The sequence below is a fragment of the Acyrthosiphon pisum genome, chromosome A1, assembly GCF_005508785.2.
Source record: "Acyrthosiphon pisum isolate AL4f chromosome A1, pea_aphid_22Mar2018_4r6ur, whole genome shotgun sequence".
Taxonomy (NCBI): domain Eukaryota; kingdom Metazoa; phylum Arthropoda; class Insecta; order Hemiptera; family Aphididae; genus Acyrthosiphon; species Acyrthosiphon pisum.
The window spans coordinates 68895382-68918786 of NC_042494.1; the positions used below are offsets into that span (position 1 = coordinate 68895382).

At 30.2% G+C, this 23405-nt stretch overlaps 1 protein-coding gene across 3 annotated transcripts in view; it reads left to right on the top strand.

The window, feature by feature from the left end:
* The first annotated feature begins 657 nt into the window (after positions 1–657).
* The window catches only part of LOC100575319, an 84227-nt gene continuing 61479 nt past the window's right edge, over positions 658–23405 (top strand). The window contains exons 1-2 of one of the 3 annotated variants that reach the window (XM_016807452.2): positions 658–902; positions 1993–2068. In XM_016807452.2, the coding sequence (XP_016662941.1) occupies positions 2020–2068 (49 nt within the window). In that variant the 5' untranslated portion in view covers positions 658–902; positions 1993–2019. Of the gene's footprint in view, positions 1298–1992; positions 2069–23405 lie in introns of all 3 variants that reach the window. The other 2 variants (XM_003246965.4, XM_029487422.1) reach the window with 2 other exon arrangements.

Below are 23405 nucleotides of genomic sequence, written 5' to 3' on the forward strand. Positions count from 1 at the left end.
TACTCAATGTTAATACCTATTTTAAGTTTTTAAAGTGATAACAGATTAAATTCCCTATTTCCCTCTTGGAAAACCCGAAGATTTGAATCTGATATGAAGGAGGTAGTTTTTCTTGGCACATTGCATTTTTAAACGTTGTGAAAATAATACAGAAAAATTATACATTTTTATTAACAAACGAAACAGCTTTAACCACCAAAAAGCCTATCACTTATCTGCACGAGCTCTCAACAGCGATATTATGGTATTGCGATATAATTTTTAAGAACGGGGGGGAAAATTGGAAAATTTCAAAAATTAAAATCCAAACTTTTCCGCAAACGAAAAACTATAAAAACACGACGATAATAATATCATGTTATGATGTATTTTGCACACGCGTCGCGTATTAGAGGTGGTCAGGGGGGTAGGGGTGGTCTCCTCTTGCTGGCGGAGTCTCTGCGGTCGGGATGGGTATCGGGGTGGGGTGGGGACGGGTATCGGCGGTTTAAGGTGTACGGCGGTGGCGTATATATATAATATATCGGCACGCCGGCGGGGCAAGCTTGCGCGGCTTTCGGACTTTCGTCGCTTCGTGGGGGGGTGGTGGTGAAAGGGTGGGCGGAGGTGGTATAAACGCGCGCCGCGGAGACTGCGAGCGCGCGACTTGGTTACGACGGGACCGGCATTAGACGTTTCGGCGTGCGACTTATCGCACTATATACCGCCGGCCGCCTCGCTGCAGTCGCGTGATCCGCGGGCGAAACCGTTATTCCGACGGGTGTTCGTAATAGGTACGTGTTTTTTTTGTTTGAAAAAAAATGTTCGCTACGATATTTTGCACAAATTGTTCGATCGCCGCTGTAGTCGCATCACACCACCACCGTACACGGTTCGTTCACGACTAAACATTTTAACAATCGGTACTTAATAAAATTACACAAGACTATTATAATATTATTGTTGTCAATAACTGTTTTCGACGATAAAACACTATGAGATAACCGCGTCCAGCATAATATGCCGTTGTAGAGTGTGATACAATATTATAATATTACAATAGTACTATTATTATGATGTGACAATTTATCCGGTACGACATCACCGCGGTTTCGTTATACAGACGAAAGACGAGTACTGACACTGTCATAAATCATATTATATTATTACTATTACAATAATAATATTACTACAACAATCGGCCATTGGTGTCGTTGTTGTTGTTGTTGTTATTATTGTGTACAACACTATACCTATACTATGCCACGGCGAGCCAACGCGATCTTCGGAGGAGGAACAATAATATTATTTTGAAACGGTAAACGTGTTCGGCACGTATTTAAATCATTATTAATTTGTTCACTTTAATTCGGTTTGTAGACATTATGTAGGTTTTTTTGTTGTTGTTTGTTTGTTTGTTTGCCTCTCGTTACGTCGGTTTCGTAAGTTTGTGACCAACACCTACACACAAGTCCAAATTATATTTATCATTACGACGTCGATGAATGGCGTTTTCTCGAATATCGCGACGAACGTTTACGACTACAATTCCGACGCGTACGATTATAATAATATCATCTTAGATATTCGTTTTTTACTTTTTAATTTGACATTAATTTCATCGTGATACTTCACCCCCCCCCCCCCCCCCCCGTTTAAATCTGTACAACACGTTTAACGTTATAATGCTATAATTAACGGCCACGTTGACATCGACATTTACCTCCGATTTTGCTTGTATTTAATAGTCTTCTACTCTTCTGAAGAAAAAATATTTTATAATGTAATATTGTAGTTAAAAAATCATCAAAGTCGACCCAGTTTTATGTAAAATTCAATTTTAAATTTTCATCGTATCTATAGTCTGCATATCGTATTATTATATATATATGTATATATATACTATGATATATACCTATATATTTTAATATATTATTTTACTTGAATAGAAGTATTATAATACCTTTTACAAGTTTGTTTACAAAAATATTCATTTATGGTTTTTTTTTTCAGATATTGTTTAATTTAAAACTGTTTAAAATGAACGGAATGAACGCTCTATTATATCTATTCACGTTGTACATACTCGGTAAGTAATTACAATTTAGAATTTTTTTTTTCAAACTAGTATATGCTTTACGCGGAAAAATGTAGCTCGAAAAAACAATAGCTGATATTATTTTAATCTCCATTTTTATAATTTAATTATATTGAAATATTACTCTATCGTATTAACAATAAATTATTAATAATCATTCATATTATCGTATTTACCCGATTTTGTGTTCCTCTAATCTATATACAATGGCCGTTTGCGTTATGTTTAATAAACGGGATTAGTGTAAGTGAATTACCGACTCCTATAGTGACGTATCTAACGGTAGCATAATATTATGATGCGGTGTACACATAAGACAATACAATTTTGTCACAAAATATTTTTATTTTTATTTTTGTTGTATAGTGGGTGGTTTCATAAAATGATTTTTCCAATATTGTGAAGAATTATTTATGTGATTTGCCAGGTGAATATGTACCGACAGTTCGTAGAGTTATCAGCGTTTAACAATGGCACACCGAGAGTATAATATATTTGTATATAAAGAAAAATAAAAGAGTCGAATATTTTCATAAAAATTATTATTGCTCTGCACTTCTTTATTCTAACTGCATGTTATAAGCAAATAAATGTGATGAATCACAAAAAATTACTTTGACCACAAATGCTATCAGGACAAAAATTTGACGATAAAATTAAATCGTCTAATATTATTAATAGCTCTGGGAGATAACATTTAATTATTTTATACATTTTGCAAGACATGAGATTTTATTTTAGTTCAATATGTTGAATTTTCGTCATTTATATTACCACCGTAAATTGTAATATAATAGCTAAATGTATAGTACATAGGTACATTAAATACAATAAAAATGTAATTACAATTTAATTACTGTTGAGATGCTAAATATACTATTTGATTGATTAAATAATTGTCGTAAAATATGAAACGTAAAATTAGCGAGTTTAGGTATTTTATTTCCTCGTTGGTTTCCATAATCACAATTCACAATATCAAATTTGTATAACTAAGATTAAGCTTTACTACATCATTGATTAAAGAAAGACACGTATAGTCTAGAATGTAAATCATAAATTATTAATAAGTTGAAACGAGACTTACAAGACCAATAAATCAACTACTCGAGTATACAATATACAGATTCATTATAATTCATAAATAATAAGGTTACTTCGATTTTAATATCTTATTATAGCTGATCAGAAAATTTTCAAAGAAGAAAAACATATATTTTTACTGTATATACATACGGTAAAGCTGATAATTATTTTCGAATATATTTGATGCATCTAATACGAATTTCTAACTGGTATTTTTTGAGTTATACAATTTAATTATTATGTTCCTGTGATTTTACATAAAATACATAATAAATGTAATCTAATAAGTATATTACATTTATTTACTATATTATAGTCCATCACTTATTATACTAAGGTAATATTATTACAAGTTATACAATCGATTAATAATTTATTTTAATTATTTTAATTAATCAATATAGATTTTATATTTTCTAAACCAGGTATATTTATCTAGTGTATAATATATAAACTGTAAAGTTGAATAATTCAGAAAATATAGTTGTTCATATTGCAATTTGGATAGGCATAACAAAATTTAAAAAAACACATCTGCTTTCACCTGGTTAACCTTTTGGAGTTAGGATGGAAGGCTCTCATTTAACAAAATAACTATTAAATATCGCCACAGAATCGTCCTTAATTATTATTAAAGTATTTTACAGTACCTATGTACACCTTATTTATAAATTCATAAAATCGGAATTTAAAAATATGCATAATTAAAGACAAAAAGGAGCAAGTAGGTACCTAATACCTATATTTATTATTCGGCGAATCACTCTGTATATTAATTATAATAAGGATGGAAGGATCGAGCAAGATAGCAAATTTACAATTATTATGTAATAATTTTCTATCTCTATAAACCAATTAATTTACTTGCACAGGATTTCAATTTTGCAAGACAGTCATTACTGTACGTACGTCGGATTGCCAAAATGTTCTCGGAAATTGCACTGTGTAAATCAAAAGTCAAAACCCGTGCATTTTAAATTGCTTTTCGGAAGGATGTTTGTGTTTTGTTTGCATGTACTTGGTTTGGGTTCACTTTAGGATTCGCTTACGGCAAAATCATTTACTCAGTCAGCTCCCGATTACTCTTAGTTAAAAATGTTTGAATCTAAAAACATTAACAATTTTACTGGGTATAATATGTAACCGATAAATAATTTGATTGCATCAACTGATCAACTGGCGATAATTTCAAAGTTAAATATTAATATATAAATGAAGACCAATTAAATTATAAAATAAATATTACATATGGAAACATAATATGAATCGTTCAAAAAAATTAAATATCTTCAATATCAGCCGTATAGTATTACACTTCGTTTAAATTCTTGAATTAATGGTCCTAGGTAATAGGTATAACGCAAAAAAAGACTACCTATGTGAATTAAAATATATCACAATTCATATTATTAGCAACACTTATTTTATATTGTGTATATGACACATTTTTCAATTTAAATCCAGTATACGTATCTATTCGTTGTAAAACATATATTGTTTTATAGAAGATAGCGATTTATTAATATTTGTATTACATCTAACAATATTTGATGCATTGAGTGAAAAACTTAAACGGTAGAAATTGAATTAACATGTCTACGTTGTTGGAAAATGAACATCTTGCATGTATATACACTGTGCACTAAAACTGTCTTCATTAAACGAAGGAAAAAACACGGATCGACCATTAAAATCATCTTGCTATAGTTACTTACGTAATAAAAAATGCGTAATTTATTGGAACAAAAAAGCTGTTTGTTTTTACGCTATTTTGTGACTGTGTATATTATATTATGTTATATTATATTATATTATATACAATGGCAGTGCATGATACTCCCGTTGCGCGCTGGAGGGTGGGGAGGGGGTGAATGGAATGAAACGGATGAAAAAAAAGAAGAGAAAAAAAGTAAGTTTTCCGGACATTGAATTTGAATAACCGGCCATCTGAGTTATAAGTTTCGGGGTTGTCACATAGATGCCGGAGAAAAAAAGAAAACTTGCGGGGCTTTCTCCCTCGCACAGCGCAATCTTTGCTGTCTCTGCTCTGCTTGCTCTTCCCACCAACGGTGTATATAAAGTATATACCGCGATGGTTAAAAACTTTGGAGCTTTGCACATTCACTACACGTATTTTCGATTTTCTACCCCGAGATGATATTATTATTATTATTACTATGCGTGAAACAAAAAAAAAAATAATAATAATCGTTCGATTGATAGTGCGCAGAAAGAAATCGTGGAGTTATAATTTACCGTCGTGTGAGTTCGATACGGCGCAACGCGATAACACGAAAATTGTATTTGTACCATGCCTAATTCTCCCAGAATAATATATGTGTGTGTGTGTGTGTGTGTGTGTGTGTGTGTGTGTGTGTGTGTGTGTGTGTGTATATATATGTGTTTGCAGACTTTATACCTACATAATATGTTATGGAATTTATAGTGCGGCGTGTGACTATACTCGCACGTCATCCGACTGCAATACGTATTATGGCTCATACAATCATGCCGATGATTGGATAATAATAATATGTACCAGCCACGTAATCGTTTTTATTTTTAAAGTCTGATTTGACTTTTGTGACTCAAAAACATGTAAAATCTAAAAGGTGGGTACCTGTTGTGTATGCATTTGAATAACCTCTCTGTGATTAGCCACAACGATTTAATGAGGTCGCAAAAATATACGCTTCTGAGGAATTGACGAATATTAAAATATGCGTCATTAGGAACGAAATACAAATTGAACACCTACTGAATACATGCAAAAATAAATTCATATGTGAGGGTGCTGAAAGTATGTGGAAAAATAGAAAGAGGCATTAATTTACCATTAATATTCAAACACAAGTCTATAATATTGATATAACAATCACCAACAACGAAATGTCTATGTACGGTATAAGCTTATAATAATAGGTACCCAATAGTAGGTACCTAATGGATAATTTATTGTTCTTATTGCTTATTAATATACCAACGGGCTACGAGTGTGTATTATAATATATTATTCAAATTGTTTATTTTTAAATCTTTACCACTTACGGACTACGGTTAAGTGCCATGACGATCAGTAAAATATTATATACTATTACATTCCCAAAAGTCACATTTAAGAGACTCAACAAAATATTTTAAGCCGATGTCTCCTCCGACGAGGGTGAACATTTTCGGACCCTCGAGAATATTGTAAGCCCTCCAAATATAATATCCTGTGTACCCATTGTTATAATATCTTTAATCTCTTGTACGAAATTTTTTTCCTAAAATTGCTTATGACCGACGATATCGCTGCATGGGGCCGTATTGAAAATGGCCTACTTCGAAAATATACTATCGTTATCCAACGCGGCCGGTGCGATTTCAAAGTATTTTCTGAGGAATTCCCAATCGGACGATTTACCTACTTCGGACTTGGCTGAAAATCAATCGATACAGTCAATAACACGTTTTATTGTGGTTGTCTGTTTGGTAAACATTCAGAGGACCACCGTAATAATTTACACGATTTTTATTTTCATTACTGTAATTCGTTGGTGGCGATGAACAGGGTTTCAACACTTCAACTTTCGATAAGATACAAAACGGTCCATCATAAATGGTTTTTCACTCGCAATCGAAAAATACAATTCGTATCGATGAAACATTGAAAAACATACACACAATATAATGTAATGTATCACTCCAGCTGCGTTCTACATTTATTTCGCTTAAAATTAAATATTGTTAAATTACATTAAATCGTTTCAAACTGTTTTAATTATTTACAAGAGCTTAAAATAAAAATTATTTAAAACCCTTAAAGCATACATTTTTCTCCGGGATGTCGTGAGAAATTTGGAATTAACAAATTTAATCGCATCTTATAATAATATATATATATATATAGATTGGATGTAATACGCGTATACTCAATACTGTGTAATAATATGATAATATATGTGCACTATTTAATTAACGTTAGCTGAACACCGTGAATATTAATTAAAATGCGTGCATGTTTATCTTAAGGATGGATTTATTTACCCGTAAAAATTCGTCACTCCGATGAATTTTAAAAATTGATTTCATATATTATGCAAATCGTAGTAGGTATATTCAAAATACGACGAAACTGGTAATAGTAAATTAACATAAATTACGCCTCCAGATTCCGTATAAAAGTATATAATTTTAAAACGCATTGCTATTTGAATTTTTACCTATTGCATGATACAATAGTTGGCAGTTGTTACAATAATAAAAAAAAAATTGTAATTATACATAATTCGTATCATTATTATGGCTAGGTATATCCATGACTGAAGCGCTGCATAGTATTGTCGGCTTAAAATTATATTACCTAAGTGATAATATTTGTATTTTTTATAACCTATTACATACCATTACCTAAATTTTAAAACAAACCATACGAAAAAAAATATAGTATATGTGATAATAATGTGTACCAGGATCACCCACCGTGCCGTGTTTTTAGAATTGAATATATAATTTTATATATACTATTATTTCCCTGGAAGATGATGACGAGTGTTGACCTAGGCACCAACAAAAATAATAGGTATTGTATTCAATATTTTTATGACTGATGATATGATTTTGGCCATTTAGTTAAAACTAATCGAACTATATTTGCATAGATATACTGAACGCGTGCTTAGATAAACTTATATTATTTATTAATAATGAATATATACCGATAGTAATATCTTAAACTAATAAAGATACATCAAAAGAGGAGCAGAGAAGAAAAAAAACTAAAAAGAACCAAAACATAAACAGTTTAGTTTTGAAGCTTCCAAAATATATTTATATGTTTTTTGAGTATTAAACGGGGACAAATATAACACTTTATTAGTACATTAATATGTCATCTAGAAGTTTTGAAAGAAAAGAATAATTTTTACTAATTCAATTGTTGAATTCATAAAAACTAATGTATTTAAAGGTTATATTTGTATATTTTTTACCAAAATATTTACATTTTGTTATAATATTGAAAATAAAAACATGACATAGTTAGTAAATACCTACCTGTATTATTCTTAAAAAAGATGATATTTTAGTATTTTATTTCAAATTTAATCAGAGTACAACGTTAATATTATGCTGATATTATTTCTTAACAGTGAGTAGGTACATAATCTCTATATATAAAGGGAAGTGTACTTTACCAATAATCAACGCAGAGCCGAACCTATTTTAGTTATCGACTTGAAATTTCGAGGATAGATTTTTATAATAATTTCATCGGGCACTAAGAAAGGATTTGTCGAAATTTGCATTTTAAAGAGGTGCTCAAACAGGGATCTTGAGGTTCACGATGGAAATTGGAAATTTTATTTTTATTTATTTTTTAAATAGTTGCCATTGGTTACAGTCTACAGTAGAAATTAGTATTTATTTATTATTGGTGTCCATTGGTTATTTGGGCAGATCAGGTACAAGTTAGCACCAAATCAAATTATTGAACATTGCAGAAAGTGACACCAAAAGCAGTTGAACAATCATAATTTTTAAGTTGTAATTTTTTACGGACAACGGAGTGCACTGATTCAGCTTGGTATGAATGTTTGTGTGTAGATCAGGCACGGCGCCAAGGGGTGGCAAGGTGGGCCTCTAGCCCCCCCAGAAAACAGATCAGCCCCCTCGCCAGCCCCCCCCCACTGAAAAATATGTACGATATAATAAAGTCATAATACATTATTTAAATAAGAGCCACATCAAAGAATTTATGAAATATTCCTTTTTGGCTTTTTAATTTTTAAAAATTTTTAATTTATGAAATACTTTTGTATTTTCGAAAACTTGTGTATTAAGTTTTTGCCGTTATAAAAACTGATGTAAATATGTAATAATATTAATATTTTATACGAGCGTGCAACGCGGCGTATCAATGCGTCAACATGCAACGCCTGACTTACAGTCTATTTTTAAATAGGTAGAAAATAAATAATAATATTAAAATTAGTTTATTAAATTTGATGATCCTATGATTGTATAATATTTGTTATATGCAACCGATTATAATTGTGTTTTATTTTTGAAGTATTTGGGAGATTTTATTAGATTATTACATGACGTAATTTTAGAATTATTTATTATGTTTATATTCGATACGTATACGCTTACACACTACACAGTGTATACAATAAGACATCAGTGTATTTGAGTGTCGTGTGCTCGTGTAAGTCAACGTTAATTCGTCGTGTGCTTTTAAAAAAAATTGTTTTTGTTTGATATATTACTTATATCTAATTAAATATAATATCTTATATCTTTATAAACAAATTAACTTATCCCAATCCCAAATCATTCTATTAAAGATGATTGAAACAAATTCATCTGTTCATTACTAAACACATCCTTTAATTTATATTTATGAAATGTATGTAAGTAAAAGAAACATAATTATTCATTCACAAAGGTATGTAATATTAAAGTCATTAAAGTCAATTTATCATTTTTATATATCATGTTATAATTATGAATATAGTTGTTGAAGGTCTGTGATTAAACATTTTCTTACATATTACATGGTACAAAAAAAATATTTGACATTATTCTTGAAACATTTTTAACTATTCAAAAGTTTGTATATATTATCTGTTTAGACGTTTAGAGCATACAATATAAAACGTATGTACTAAATAGTTAATAGCTATATTATGTTACATGATACGAAAATATTTATATTTCATTAAAATAACCTCAGCATTTGTTGAAACAATTTTAGCCCATGTAAAAAAAATATTTGCCCCACTCTGCCCCCCCCTGGAAAAAAATGCTAATGCCGTGCCTGGTGTAGATTAAACCTCTGAGAAGAAGACTGACTAATTTAAGAATGGTTAAATTTGGTTTTTTTTTATTCATCTGATATTATTAGTTATGTTAAGTTAGGATTTTGTATTAATTGATTATATTAATCCACCATAGGTGGAATACGACAATCTTGGTATAACTTTGATACTTTAGAGTTAAATCATACACCTAAGTACAAACAGCACGGAGTCCGCGATCTACCGTAGGTAGATTGCCTACCTGATAATATACTGCTGCGAATCAGAATTTTTATTCCGGGAAACGGAAAAGTTAAGATACATTTCGAACACCATACACCGAATATTAAATAACGAATTGTACAAAGTTCGAGTCATATAGAGTTGGTACATTTAACGGGCAACGAAGTGCACGGGATCAGGTAGTATTACAATAAATTAATGAATGTGTTAGCCAATGCTGCCAATATGATTTTCAAACAGGAGTAAGTATATACAGGACTGTATGTTTTTGTTTTCCAAAGATAAGGGGGGGGGGGACCACGGCCAAGTATCGGCCATTTGGGGACCCCTAGAGGTCTTAATGCTGGTTTGACTGCGTATCACAGTGGCTCGTCGAATATTCCCACTTTCCCACTTTCCTACTTTTGGAATATTCCTGCAGATGTTTTAAAGCAAAACTACCCTAAAAATTCAAAATCTGCTATTAATAATTTATAGGATAGATAGATGTGCAATACGCGTGTTGTGTACCTATTACAGTTTTTTAAGATACGTCTTGAGGTGCAACGGTGCGTTTCGGCGTTTTGCTCGGTTCTCATTTATTTTATCCACCAGAATATTCTATGCACTTTAACGACAATCTAAAAGGACTACAATATTCTTTTGTGGGCTCATTATAAATATAATAATAACAGTATGTATTATATTTTATGAAAATACTTAAAAAAACATAAACGTATACAGTTATAGGTACATTTTATATAAATTTGTATAACAATATGCACATTGCATAATATAAACGAGTGTTATTAAAGAAACACGATAATATGTAAATACTAAATAATATATTTTTTTGAAAGTCAATTACAGATAAGTGATATTATTAAACTGTAGGTACACATTATTCCACAAAGTTTGTAAAATAAATGTTCAATTACGTAGGTAATAATTTGTTATTATTGTCAAACGAATCCGTTTGCACTAATTTCGACCACTTAAATAAAACTCGCTTAAATCCCCGCGATTCACTTAAAAGTTACAACTTTAATATCATTACTGTCGTGCTTATGTTTGTTTTCTTATTTTTTTTTTTTTTTTTTGTTTAAATCACTTCGGTCGGTCGGTAAACGTTCATACGGTTTTCATTCGGACGCGAAAACCGATGGGTATAAACAATTATTCCATTTCCGTATAATACCGTTCAGATCTATTCCCTATATAGTTCAGTGTACCTATATATATATATACTGCAGTGTCTATCTCATCTATCTACCTATGCTTACGTGGATAATGATGTTGTGCACGTAGAGCCATGGTGCAGGAGAGACTATAATAATAAGACCTAACACGGCTAAAACGTTAAAATACCGGTGATCCTCCACCCCCCCCCCCCAACACACACACACACACATACACACAAATCTAGGGGAATTAAAATACCTTTGACGTGTCCGATGGCTTTGAACCAAATCTGATTCAATTACGTGTCATGATAATAATTTGCGATGAACATTTCGGTTAATTACAGACGAATGAGCACGCTAAGAAGCACTAACTGCCGCCGGATAATGATTAGTAGTTGCAGTCGGTCGCGATGTAGATTGCGCCGCGCGGGGAGGGGCGTGTTGTATAAATCCTTTCATTTCCGGTCGATCCAAATTGCTTAACTCGAACCCGTACCTACCTACATCGGCGGTTATATGGGTCGGCGTTTACTGAACGCCGATATAATTATAGGAGCCTAAAGCTGGTAAAACTCGCTCATAAAACACGGTGTATCAAAATATTCTACGGATCATTCAGAGTAAATCGCTCGGAAAATCGGCGTTAAGACTCATTGTCGTCCATCGCTCTGGAAACGTTTTAGCACACTGCCCCGGAGGAGTCAGTTTAGGTGTGTAATAATTATAACTTATGTTCTACATGCATATTGCGAATATATATTATACAATATATTATGTGGTACATATTATAGGCAGTAGCGTTTACCTACCACAACACTGTCTACTCCTGGTTAACACGCAGGACGGTCATATTATTGACCTAATAAATTAATGTAGAATTAAATCATATTGGCGTGCCATCTACATAATTATTCTAAAATATTTACAAACACACCGTATAAATCACACTCGTATGTGATATTGTAATATATCCTCCTCCGACAATGTTCTGCTTGCAAAAAAAAACACAAACATTTATCTGAACAGTTTAACCAATCCTTTATTATTTAGTGTACTTAACTTATTCCTACAGTGCAATAAACAAGCAAAATATAATTTTAACGTTACTGCTAACTGTACGATATTCGATAAGATTTATGACGATGAGTTTGTCCCGCGTGGCTTAAAGCCTCACAGAGTTAAGTTAATATAGTCGTTTAATTGAAAACCTGCGTCACGTGCACGAGGTTCTTTTGCAAAGCAGTTCTCAAGTAACTCCGTTCAATAATATAGGTGGTTTTCACTTTTCATAATATTAATGATTTAATTAATTTCGTGGCATAACAATATCCAAACGCAAGTACACCAATAAAATAGTATATTATGATCTTCTGGAGAACTCGGATGATTGGATTATAAAATGTATCAAACAAATATTGTTAATACATAATATTGGTTGCTATATACTATACCACGAAAGCTTCGGTATTTCTCGTCAAATTTCATATTATTGTTTTACTACTATTTGTTTGTTTTTTAATTTAAACGATGTAGTATATAAACAAACTAAATGTGCATGATTATAACAATGTTTTTTATAGAATACACCGGATACATTAATTCGATTCAAATGGGCTTTTGATGTTTAATTAAATTCAAAACTCGAACATATAATATTATAAATTATTATGTGTAACAATAGTTAATTTATTCGTAGCAATGTGTATAAGATTGTAACTATATTATACAACTTGTAATATAGCATATAATATAGTTATTATTGTTCATTAATATGTTTAATTTATCACGTATTTTGATGAAGTTTTTACTTGTTCTGCTTGTATAATTCATCCAAACAAAACTATTTTAAAGCTCAGTCCACTTCTATTCGATTATGATCGAATGTATACAAAAAATATATTCCCAACGGTTGGGTTTTAAAAAATTGTTCACAACAATTTTATAGTAAGTTGCATTATTTATGATACAATTACTACTTTTGATTTAAATTAGTATTTTATGCGTAGTTCTGATACAAATGTCAAATACGTCAAAATCAGTATATTAGCACTTTATTAGCATTAAATTTATTCACTTTGCGAATATATTTTTTTTAAATCTACTAAAAACTTCAAACTTGTGCATATATTATTTGCTTTTCAATGGTTATTCATATTTCAAAGTTTCTTACAAAAATCTTGCTTTATCAAATACATTCAATACAAATTAATCACAAGATTTTTTTCTCCGTATCTACTTCACATTCAATAATTTATGTAGCAATATAAAAATGACCATAATAAATCGTATTTTAATATACACGGAAACGAAGACTGACAGAAGATTAAAATTATAATAATATCTTTAATATATATTTGATTCCTCACGTAGGTAGGGTACCGACTGTGCGTGTTTAAAATGGAGGAGTCGATTCAAATAAATAAATAAATAAATAAATAAATAAGATGCATACCGACTCTGCTGGATTATACAGACATCACGCTTATATCTTGTGTAGATTTTACAGTTTCTATCTATACAATTTATCATATTATAAATAATATTCGAGTAAATTATAATTTTGCATATAAAACATATTAAAATATTATCAACGAAAACCTCATTTCGACTAATAATTAAGTGTATGTGTGTATGTTTTCTTGTATGTTGAGATGGGTGGAGGGCGAGAAATTGCGTCGTAAAACAATAGTTTCGTACAAATTATAATAACTTTAAAAGCCAAAGCGCATAATATATATTAATATACTATGCTCGTGCGCATAAAAGAAGAGAGTTATTTCGGATTCGGTCCGCCGTATCCGCCGCCGCCGCGGCCTCCACCGAGAATGAACAATAAGAGTCGGCGAAACAGCCCTCCGAGTCTGACCAAAAACAACAAATTGGTTCGGAAAATCGACCGGACGACGACTGCGGCGGCGGAGATGGGGGCCTGGAGACGCGTTTATGCGTATAGTATTATATTATATTGTAAATAAATGGACCGTCGTCGTCGTCCGCCTGGGTCTACACACACATGCCCAGCACAATATATATTATCATATAATATAGTTGTTGTATAGCATAATAATATGTAGTTGGTAAATGCGACCGGAGCGGTAAAACAAAAACCTATACCAGAGAGGAGTCGTCGTTAATTCGGATCCGGGCTTGGAGGCCGTGCTGTGGTGTATGGCTGCCGGCGACGACGACGACAACAGCGTGGTACATGCGGATTAATAAAAACGTGCCTATACACCGAAACACAAAACACATACACACACGTTTACAGACGATTGTCTGGGATAACAATAATAACCGGAGGGAAAAAAATGAGATAAAAAGAATAAGGAGGAGATGAAAAAAAGAGAGATGGAGAGAGAGAGAGAGAGAGAGAAGATGGGACAGAAACCGACCGGAACGGCGAGCGAGTAATAAATAGAGGGTGCTGCTGTGACGAAAATATCTGCCGAGGGAATGTCAAAATAAACGATCCCCGTTTATTAACTATATACGCACCACCTATATATATTATACTGTGCACACAGTGTTGTTGTTATTATTATTATTATCATTATTATTTTTTTCCCCTTTCGCGAGACTGTAGTTAATGGCCGAGACATTTGGACGGGGATTACGACACGTCGGGCATCATCGCCGACGTATTTTTAAACTCTATATACCTATAATACACGACACGACGAACCTCGAAACTCGCGTGCAATAATGTCACATCCGATTACCTGTGTTTTTTATTTCCGAATAATTTTTTATCATAACCACCATGAATCATGATCCTCTAAAAAACATAGCAATTATTAGTCTAGGGACTGGATTTAAATGCCCTAAAACCAATAAAAAAAATGCTCTAAAAAATAAAAAATAATTCCTTTCAACCTAATATAATGCCATTAAAAAATTACCAACATCTTTTTAAAGGCATCCAACTATACGCGAGCGATAGAAAAATGATGGTTTAACTTTTGGCATTTTTAACACTTCTATATTATTTTGACTATAAATATAACAATAAGATAAAAACAAAATACCAATCACTTAGGGACGCACAATAAATAAACTGAACCTTGGATTAGAAATAAATGCGATCACGATGACGTATCTCATACTGCAGACCAATAATTAGTTTTTATTTGTTTGAGTCCTATAAGATAACACTTCCAATCATCGCAGGAGATTCATATTAGATATGTTATCACATTCATATTATATATAGAATGATTGAAATTTTATACGGATGAAAATAACCTTTAGACTATAAAAGAAAATATTATTAAAACAATAATCATTGATATAATATATTTTAAATTTATAAAAATTGTTAAAAAAATTTAGTGCATCAAAAATTATAAAAATTTTACTACCTGAAAATTCCCCCCAAAAAAATGTAAAGTTTCACTCGTGAAGTATCTGTGCTGCGAATTGGTGTTTCGCTATCTGAATTATAATAATAATATAAATAAGAGAATTTTCCTTAAATTACTATACAACTATTGACCTCAGGGGTGTAAGACAAGTATAGTTATCACAATTCTTGGAATACCGGCGACGAGAACGCATTATGTATAATATATCAAAACTTCAGTTGTCGTCGGGGGGTGTATGAAAATTACAGAGAAATCATTTCTAAGAAATGAGATGGAAAAGTAATATACAATAATACGTACGCATAACCTGCGGGAAGGGTGCATGAAAGGACGGGCTTAGTAATCACACTATAGAATACGGCAGAGTGATACGACAATGTTAAAAGCTATGAGCTATATAAAAGCTAACTGTTAAATAAATTAAAATACAGAATATTGTAATATCGAATATTACAATAATATAACGGGGTCGGGGCACACATAATATGTGATTTAATGCAATAATTAATCAGTATTATTTTATATAATAAAAACCACTCAGTATATTTATTATCAAAAATTCAGCTATTCAGACATACAGTACGCACACTCTTATATCCGAGAGAGGGCTGTGGGTATTTCCGAGAATCTTGAGCACGGATGCCGTATCCGTGGGAATGACACTATTATCGAGAGGTTTAGGAGAAATAGAGGGTAGGCCTATACATAGAAGACCCCCAAACGGCCGATATTCAGACGTGATCTGACGAAGCCAGGACGAGTCCCTTCACGACGACAGTTAACTTTTGAAAATTTAGACTTGGAATAATGTCTATCGGAAATATTTTTGACTTGGAAAATAAACGTGTCAAATCGATTATTTCCAACTACTTAGAATATTATTCGCTGATCTGAACATTTGAATACATCATATATCTAAACATTTACAATTGAAAAAGTGTTTTGTTTTGAAGCATTTGAAATATTCAATTTCATAAAATACAAGCAAATAACCCGTCTACGCAAGTTAATAATTAACTTGATGTGTAGATGTAAATTATTTACATCTACACATCATCTTGTTCCCAACAACGGCACCTTTACGCAGCAGATCTCTATAACATCTGTTACATATGAAACGATTTGTGTACTTGGAATGCATTGTCCTATAGAACCGCCGAAAAATAATGCACTTTGCATTAAGAAATCCTGTCCCTATGACTTTACTAAATTACCTATTATTATTGTATAACATAGTCCACGTGCAGCGTGTATCCGTAATATATTATATACATGTCGTGATACTACCACCGCGACGAAGGTTAGAAAGTAAATGGAAATCGTAAAACTTCTCGTATATTATGTATGAATACTGACTGTATAATATATAAAGTGACTTTAATATGTATAGATGTGTGCATAAAATGTCCATGTATAAATCTATAACGCCGGAGGATAACTGCGCCGCTGCCACCGATATTACACTGTGTATTTTGCTTTTAAATTGCTTGTCGACTCCGTCTATAGAGGGTAGAACTATTCCTAAACACCTACGAAACGTTGTCAGACGATGATGACGACGGACAAGTTTTTTTTCTTTTATTCAACCCGACAAATTTCAATATCGTTTTATTAACACGCTAGCAAACATACTCGCGCACGTGTTTTCATTTCCCCGCCACACTATTACTATTGTTATTATTATTATTATTATTATTATTATTATTATTATTACTATTATTATTATTATCATTATTATAATTGTTATTACTATTCTTCTTATTATTATCATTATTATTATTATTGTTGTTGTATTCCAGATTCACATAATATATTATAATGTACATACGTAATAATGTATTATGATTATGCTATAGTAAACCATATATTTAAAACGACAAGTCAAAAACCTCATAGGAACTGTTCGTCTGCCTGCACGGTATATCATCAGGTGTATAAATGTATATTATATATATTATATATAAATATAAGAATTCGTATAGAGGTACCGTATACGTGTATAAATTTTAAATCGTGCGATTTTCAGCAGCCTTATTGGTGTCTAATAAATCAGAAACGAAATTACCCGAATGTGCGAAAACTCGTCTCCAAGAGATGAGCTTTTATTTTCACGTGCGGATGCGACTTAAGTTTATAAAATATATAGGTATATAATATATATATTGTATATACCTATATATATAGGTATACCTATGTACATATATAGTATATACACATTACACACAGACACATACAAAGACACAGTTACCAGCCACAACGTTACATCTAAAAGAATATTGTATACGATTTATACAGAACCGTGTTTGCATTATAAACCATTACACAGAATATATTACTGTAAATTCACAACGTTTATATCGGGCTGATTTAGTATCACTCATACATAATTATTATGATGCATTTATTATTTCAACCGATTAAGAAATCATCTGATCATTGTGAGTGTAAGTATTATAGTATGGTATAGTCGACATGACATCGACTTCGTTTCACTCAAAAAGTCGGTAGTTAACATATCACAAAAAATACATATCAACGCGTTTCTTATTCGAAATAAAAATCGCCACGCGTATATAGCCCGCGTATAGCATCGAAAACTGTTTTAGAATTAAACAATAATAATCATAATATTATGATCATGAGTATTTTATGACAATTATTGAAATCCCACGATTATTGTACGTTTTTAGATGCCAATACAATTAATTATATTATCGTAACGTTATGAATTGTTTATGATTTGCTAACAATATTAGTATCTTAAATCCATAATACATTATTATTATAATAAAAATCTGCAATAATATTTAAAGTCGCAAAGTACAATATTATAATATCTTGTATAATTACTACCTACACAGTAATTACTGTTAATTAACCATAACATTTTTCTTACTTCGCAAATTTGTTTTTTTCCTAGTTCTTTAATGGTTCGTTCAGTCAATGTAACCATTTAACCTAAAATCACATTTAACATATTTTAAAATTTCACATTATTCAATTTGTTTTCGTACACCACTTTTTTCCCAAAAGTTTATTAATATATTTATATAATTAATATTATTATAAAACTAACACCGAACTACCTACTAAAGATATCAATTGTTATAAATAATAATAATTTTTTTTTAAGAAATGAAATTAAAATGTTGAACATTTTTTCACGTTTTTTAGTGATTTCTGTCTGCCAAATATACTTACATAAACGTAAAACCATTTCTTATAACTCCCACTTGAATAGCCTACATATTATAATTATTTAGTCTTAAAACTATCTATTTATTAATATGATATTTTAACTTTGATGATAATATAATATTTGCGTTATTTTTTATATATTTCGTATATCACATATATTATAATATACCTATATCAGGATATTTCCAATAAAATACCGTTCTTTTTTTTTTTTTGTTATTTTAAGACATTTATTGCACTATCGGAGTGATCTAGACGGCTATAGTTGACCAAACATCATAATTTAATCAATTATCTAATTTTCTCATCTGATTATTATACGAGTGATTATTAATGTGAATAAAATTAAATAATATTGTTCCTTCGAGTATGTTGGTGATTTCATTATTGTCGTTATTATTAGTTTAAAAGCTCTTAATTTTAATTATACAGAGGTAGGTACACACAAAGCATTATATAGGTTAGTTTGGACTGAAATATCCGTCGCAGTATAAGTATTGAAACAGAATAAAACAACAGCGAAAAAGCTTTCATCACATTTCACTATAAACATACCATGGAACTTCGCAATTTGAAAAATTACTTCAGATGCGATTTTTATCTTTTGAAAAAATGATTCTTGCGTACATCTATACCCACTATTTATAATAAAGTTTTTTCTTTTTCTTTATTCCAAGGCTATTGAGTTTTATTTGGACTGCCGGGTAAAAATGTCTTGATGTCTCCATAGTTTTCGCTGTGTGCATAGCACTAAGAAAAATATATTCTGCACATAGTACATTATTATACTCTAACAAACATCAAAATAAAAATGCTTACAGTCTAGAAACCATATTTTATCATTTCCACATGGTAAAACTACAGTACAAGTAGGTAATATGTTAGTAATAAGTAATAACTAATAAGACATAATATTTTGTAGACAGTTATTACGACATAATATCATGTCGATATATGTATATATATCATCACGATATAATAACGATACCCCTACTTTCTATCATGGTATCAACAGGATGATATACATTGCACTTCAATTACCCAACTATTACTTGAAATCATTTAACCAACTATTACCTATTTTAAATTTGATTAAATATAAGAATTTAATAATATTTTATTAATAGAACATGATATATTTTTTTCTAAAATAGATTGTTAAAATTAACAAAAAATTTTATTTCAATTACTGCAGAAATAAGTAGGTACATACCTAAACTTTTTACTATCGTGATCTTATTTATATTTTCCCGAGACTAGAGTTATAATATACTTATGATTACTCATTAATTTTAATAAAAAAATTAATATTTTATTCAACCCATCACTCCTTGTTTATTCAAAATAAAATTATTACGTATTGCATATTTTCATTTATTATTTAAAGATAAACGTACAGTTTAAATTAAGTTATTGATTTTCATTCACATTCAAATATATTTAAAATATAATAAATATGAACCTCATTACTATAATGACAATAATAATTACGTAATTTAAGAAAAGTATTGTGACTGGGTTACTTCCTGGACTGCAAGCGCAAACGTTGATATTAAAAAATGAAATATCTATATGTGAATAACGGGATAGGTCAATGGAGTCTGGGTGGATGTATATATTCAATTTTAAAATAATGATCAACCTTGTATTTAATGTGTAAAACTCAGTTTATCTTCAAATATTTAAAACTTTGTTGATATATACGAGTGCAAAATATGTGCAATAACAACCTAAACTCGACAATTATATTTGTAATATTTTTATTTTATTCAATTGTGCTGCATGGAGCTTTTGAAGATTTTTACAGCCCCAAACAAGTGTTTTTTTTTTCGAAAGACGCGTTATAAATAATATTGTAAGTACTATAATCTATTTTTAAATTAAAAATATAATTTTCGTATATTACACATAAATAAGACATTCATTTTGGGTTATTACTTATTAGCAACAAAAAATATAATATTATACAATCTATTTCATAGTTTCATTACTATCTTTATTCTTTAATCATTGTGGTCTATAGTAGTTTATATCAAATATAGATTTTATTAAAGTTTAGAAGTGCATACATAATTCGATGGTTATTCTTTGAAACCATAGATTGTCGTCACTATTTCCGTCTAAAATGTATTTAATAACTCGTAATAGTTTAATAATATTAAGTTTAACCAGTTTTAATGTTCAAAATGTCTATAACTTTAACATTTAAAAAAAAATATATCCCAATACTAAAAATGCAACACAAAGTAATAGTAATTCTTAAAACAATTAAAAACCAAATACTAGGTAAATGATAAAATATATTGTTTCTGCACAAATTTAGTGTTACAACTTACAATTAATTATAATTTTAATTAAAAAATGTAAAGACAAACATTCTGACTCAGTAAACATAATATGTTTTAGCGAAATATAACTTTTTTTGTACTCGATAAGAGCACTCAACCCGGTGTATAGTACCTATTTAATTTTATTTTGTCAGAATCACATATGATTTAGCTGAATGTTTATATTGTTTTATTGATAATTTTAAATACTAAAACAAAAACCTTCATAACATATGTATTACCATAATAATACATAGCTAATTTATTTGTACAGCCTATGTCTTAGTTTTGCTTGCATTTATTAATTTTAATATGTAAATTTAAATGTATTGTATCATTAGAGAATTAATTTAATTTTTCTAAAATTTTAACAATTTGTTGATTTTATTCAAACAACATAATAATATATAAAAAGGTATGTTTCAAATGAATTAAACACTGATGAATTATTAGCTGGTATTTTAAATAATAAATTGTACAAAGCAAATTACTAATGGAAAAATTATGAAAATCTGAATAGTTCGTTTTTATCATAATTATATTTTGTTAACCAATAATAAAACAAACATTTTTCAAGTGTAATCTTACAACGTGCAATATATTTTAAACGATAACAACTAATTTATTACAACAGTTGGAATTCCTGAATTTAATTACTTCTCGCCCTTAGTCTTTTAAATAACCGTCACAATTTGAAGTTACCGCTCCTATAGATATATGATAACAATAAAGTTTATAAATTAAAAGTTTAGTTAAAATTGTTTTATTTTATAAGGTCTTATACTATTAATTTAAATACCAATGTTTTGTAAAAAAAAAAAAAAAACTATACTATGCGACACGAAAAATAAAAAAATAAAAATGGGTAAACAAGTACCTATATTTATTTTTTTAGAAAACTAAAGTATAGATTCCTTTTGTTTTTACATTTATTATTTATACTACACAAATGCTATTTTATCATCTATACACGAGAGATTAAAATAACATTAAATGAGGGAAATTCATCATTTATTTACAGGTACAAGCAGATGAGTTTATACCGTGTTTATAGAACTGTTTCATCGCATGGTTAATTATTAATAAAACAATAAATGATAAAAATAATTTAATGTGTGGCATAATAATTTAATTTTGTGTTTACAACCTTTAGTGTTCGTAAGTTGTGTGAAAAACGGTTCGTTTTAATTGAGAAATTCCACTAATTAAATATCCCAAGTGTCGTTCACATTTATATTGCAATCGAGATGTATAATTGAAATTTTAAATAACCTCACGCTCTGGTTGATAAAGACAAGCAGTTGTCGAGTAAAATTATTTAGAACCGTCTTTATGGGACCCATCTTGTTTGAGAAAAATTGAATTAAACGGATCGCGAATTTCCCTATTCTAATATAAATTAGTATGTACCTAATATGTGATTTACCGCATTGGTTTTGTTCACATGGTTGTGCATAAAACTTTGACAAGGCTTTATTACGTACGTTGGAAAGAGAAAAGTTTCAGTTTGAAAAGAAATCACATCACCGTAAAACTAATTTCATTCCACTATACTATACTATAGGAATCGGCGGGGGTTGTAGTTAGCAAAGCCACCTCATAATAAGTTATAGTGTTACATACCCTATATTTTGGGAATTCGCCAGAATAATTTACATTAATTCGAGAACAAGTACCCCGTAAACTTTGAGCCAACCGGAGACGCTGTAGTGTTATAAAAAAAAAAAATAAAATAAAAAATGCTAATGCATAAAGTATTACCGTATTACAACAGTGTTTTTAGTTTAGATTACCATTACTTCGGTAAGTCAATATTTTACACGATGATTTATTAAACTAATAATGTACCTACGCAACTTTCTTCAGCCAATCCAGCGTATAGTACTTAACTGTTTTGTTATCGTTATCGGTAACTAATGTGGTCTAATGATTTTGGTGAAATTAAAATGACCCTCTGGAATAATTAAACCAAAACTTAATAACAAATGGTTGTGCTAGAACGTTTAATCATTAAAATTACTTTTTCGTTGTAAACAAATTTTGCTTACAATTTTTGTACACAAATACTTACGACATTAAAACATTTAGAGAAACTAATAAAATATAGAGGAACAGCGACAATTGTCGTCCATTGTATAATATATTATAGTACTTAGATCCTCCCATTA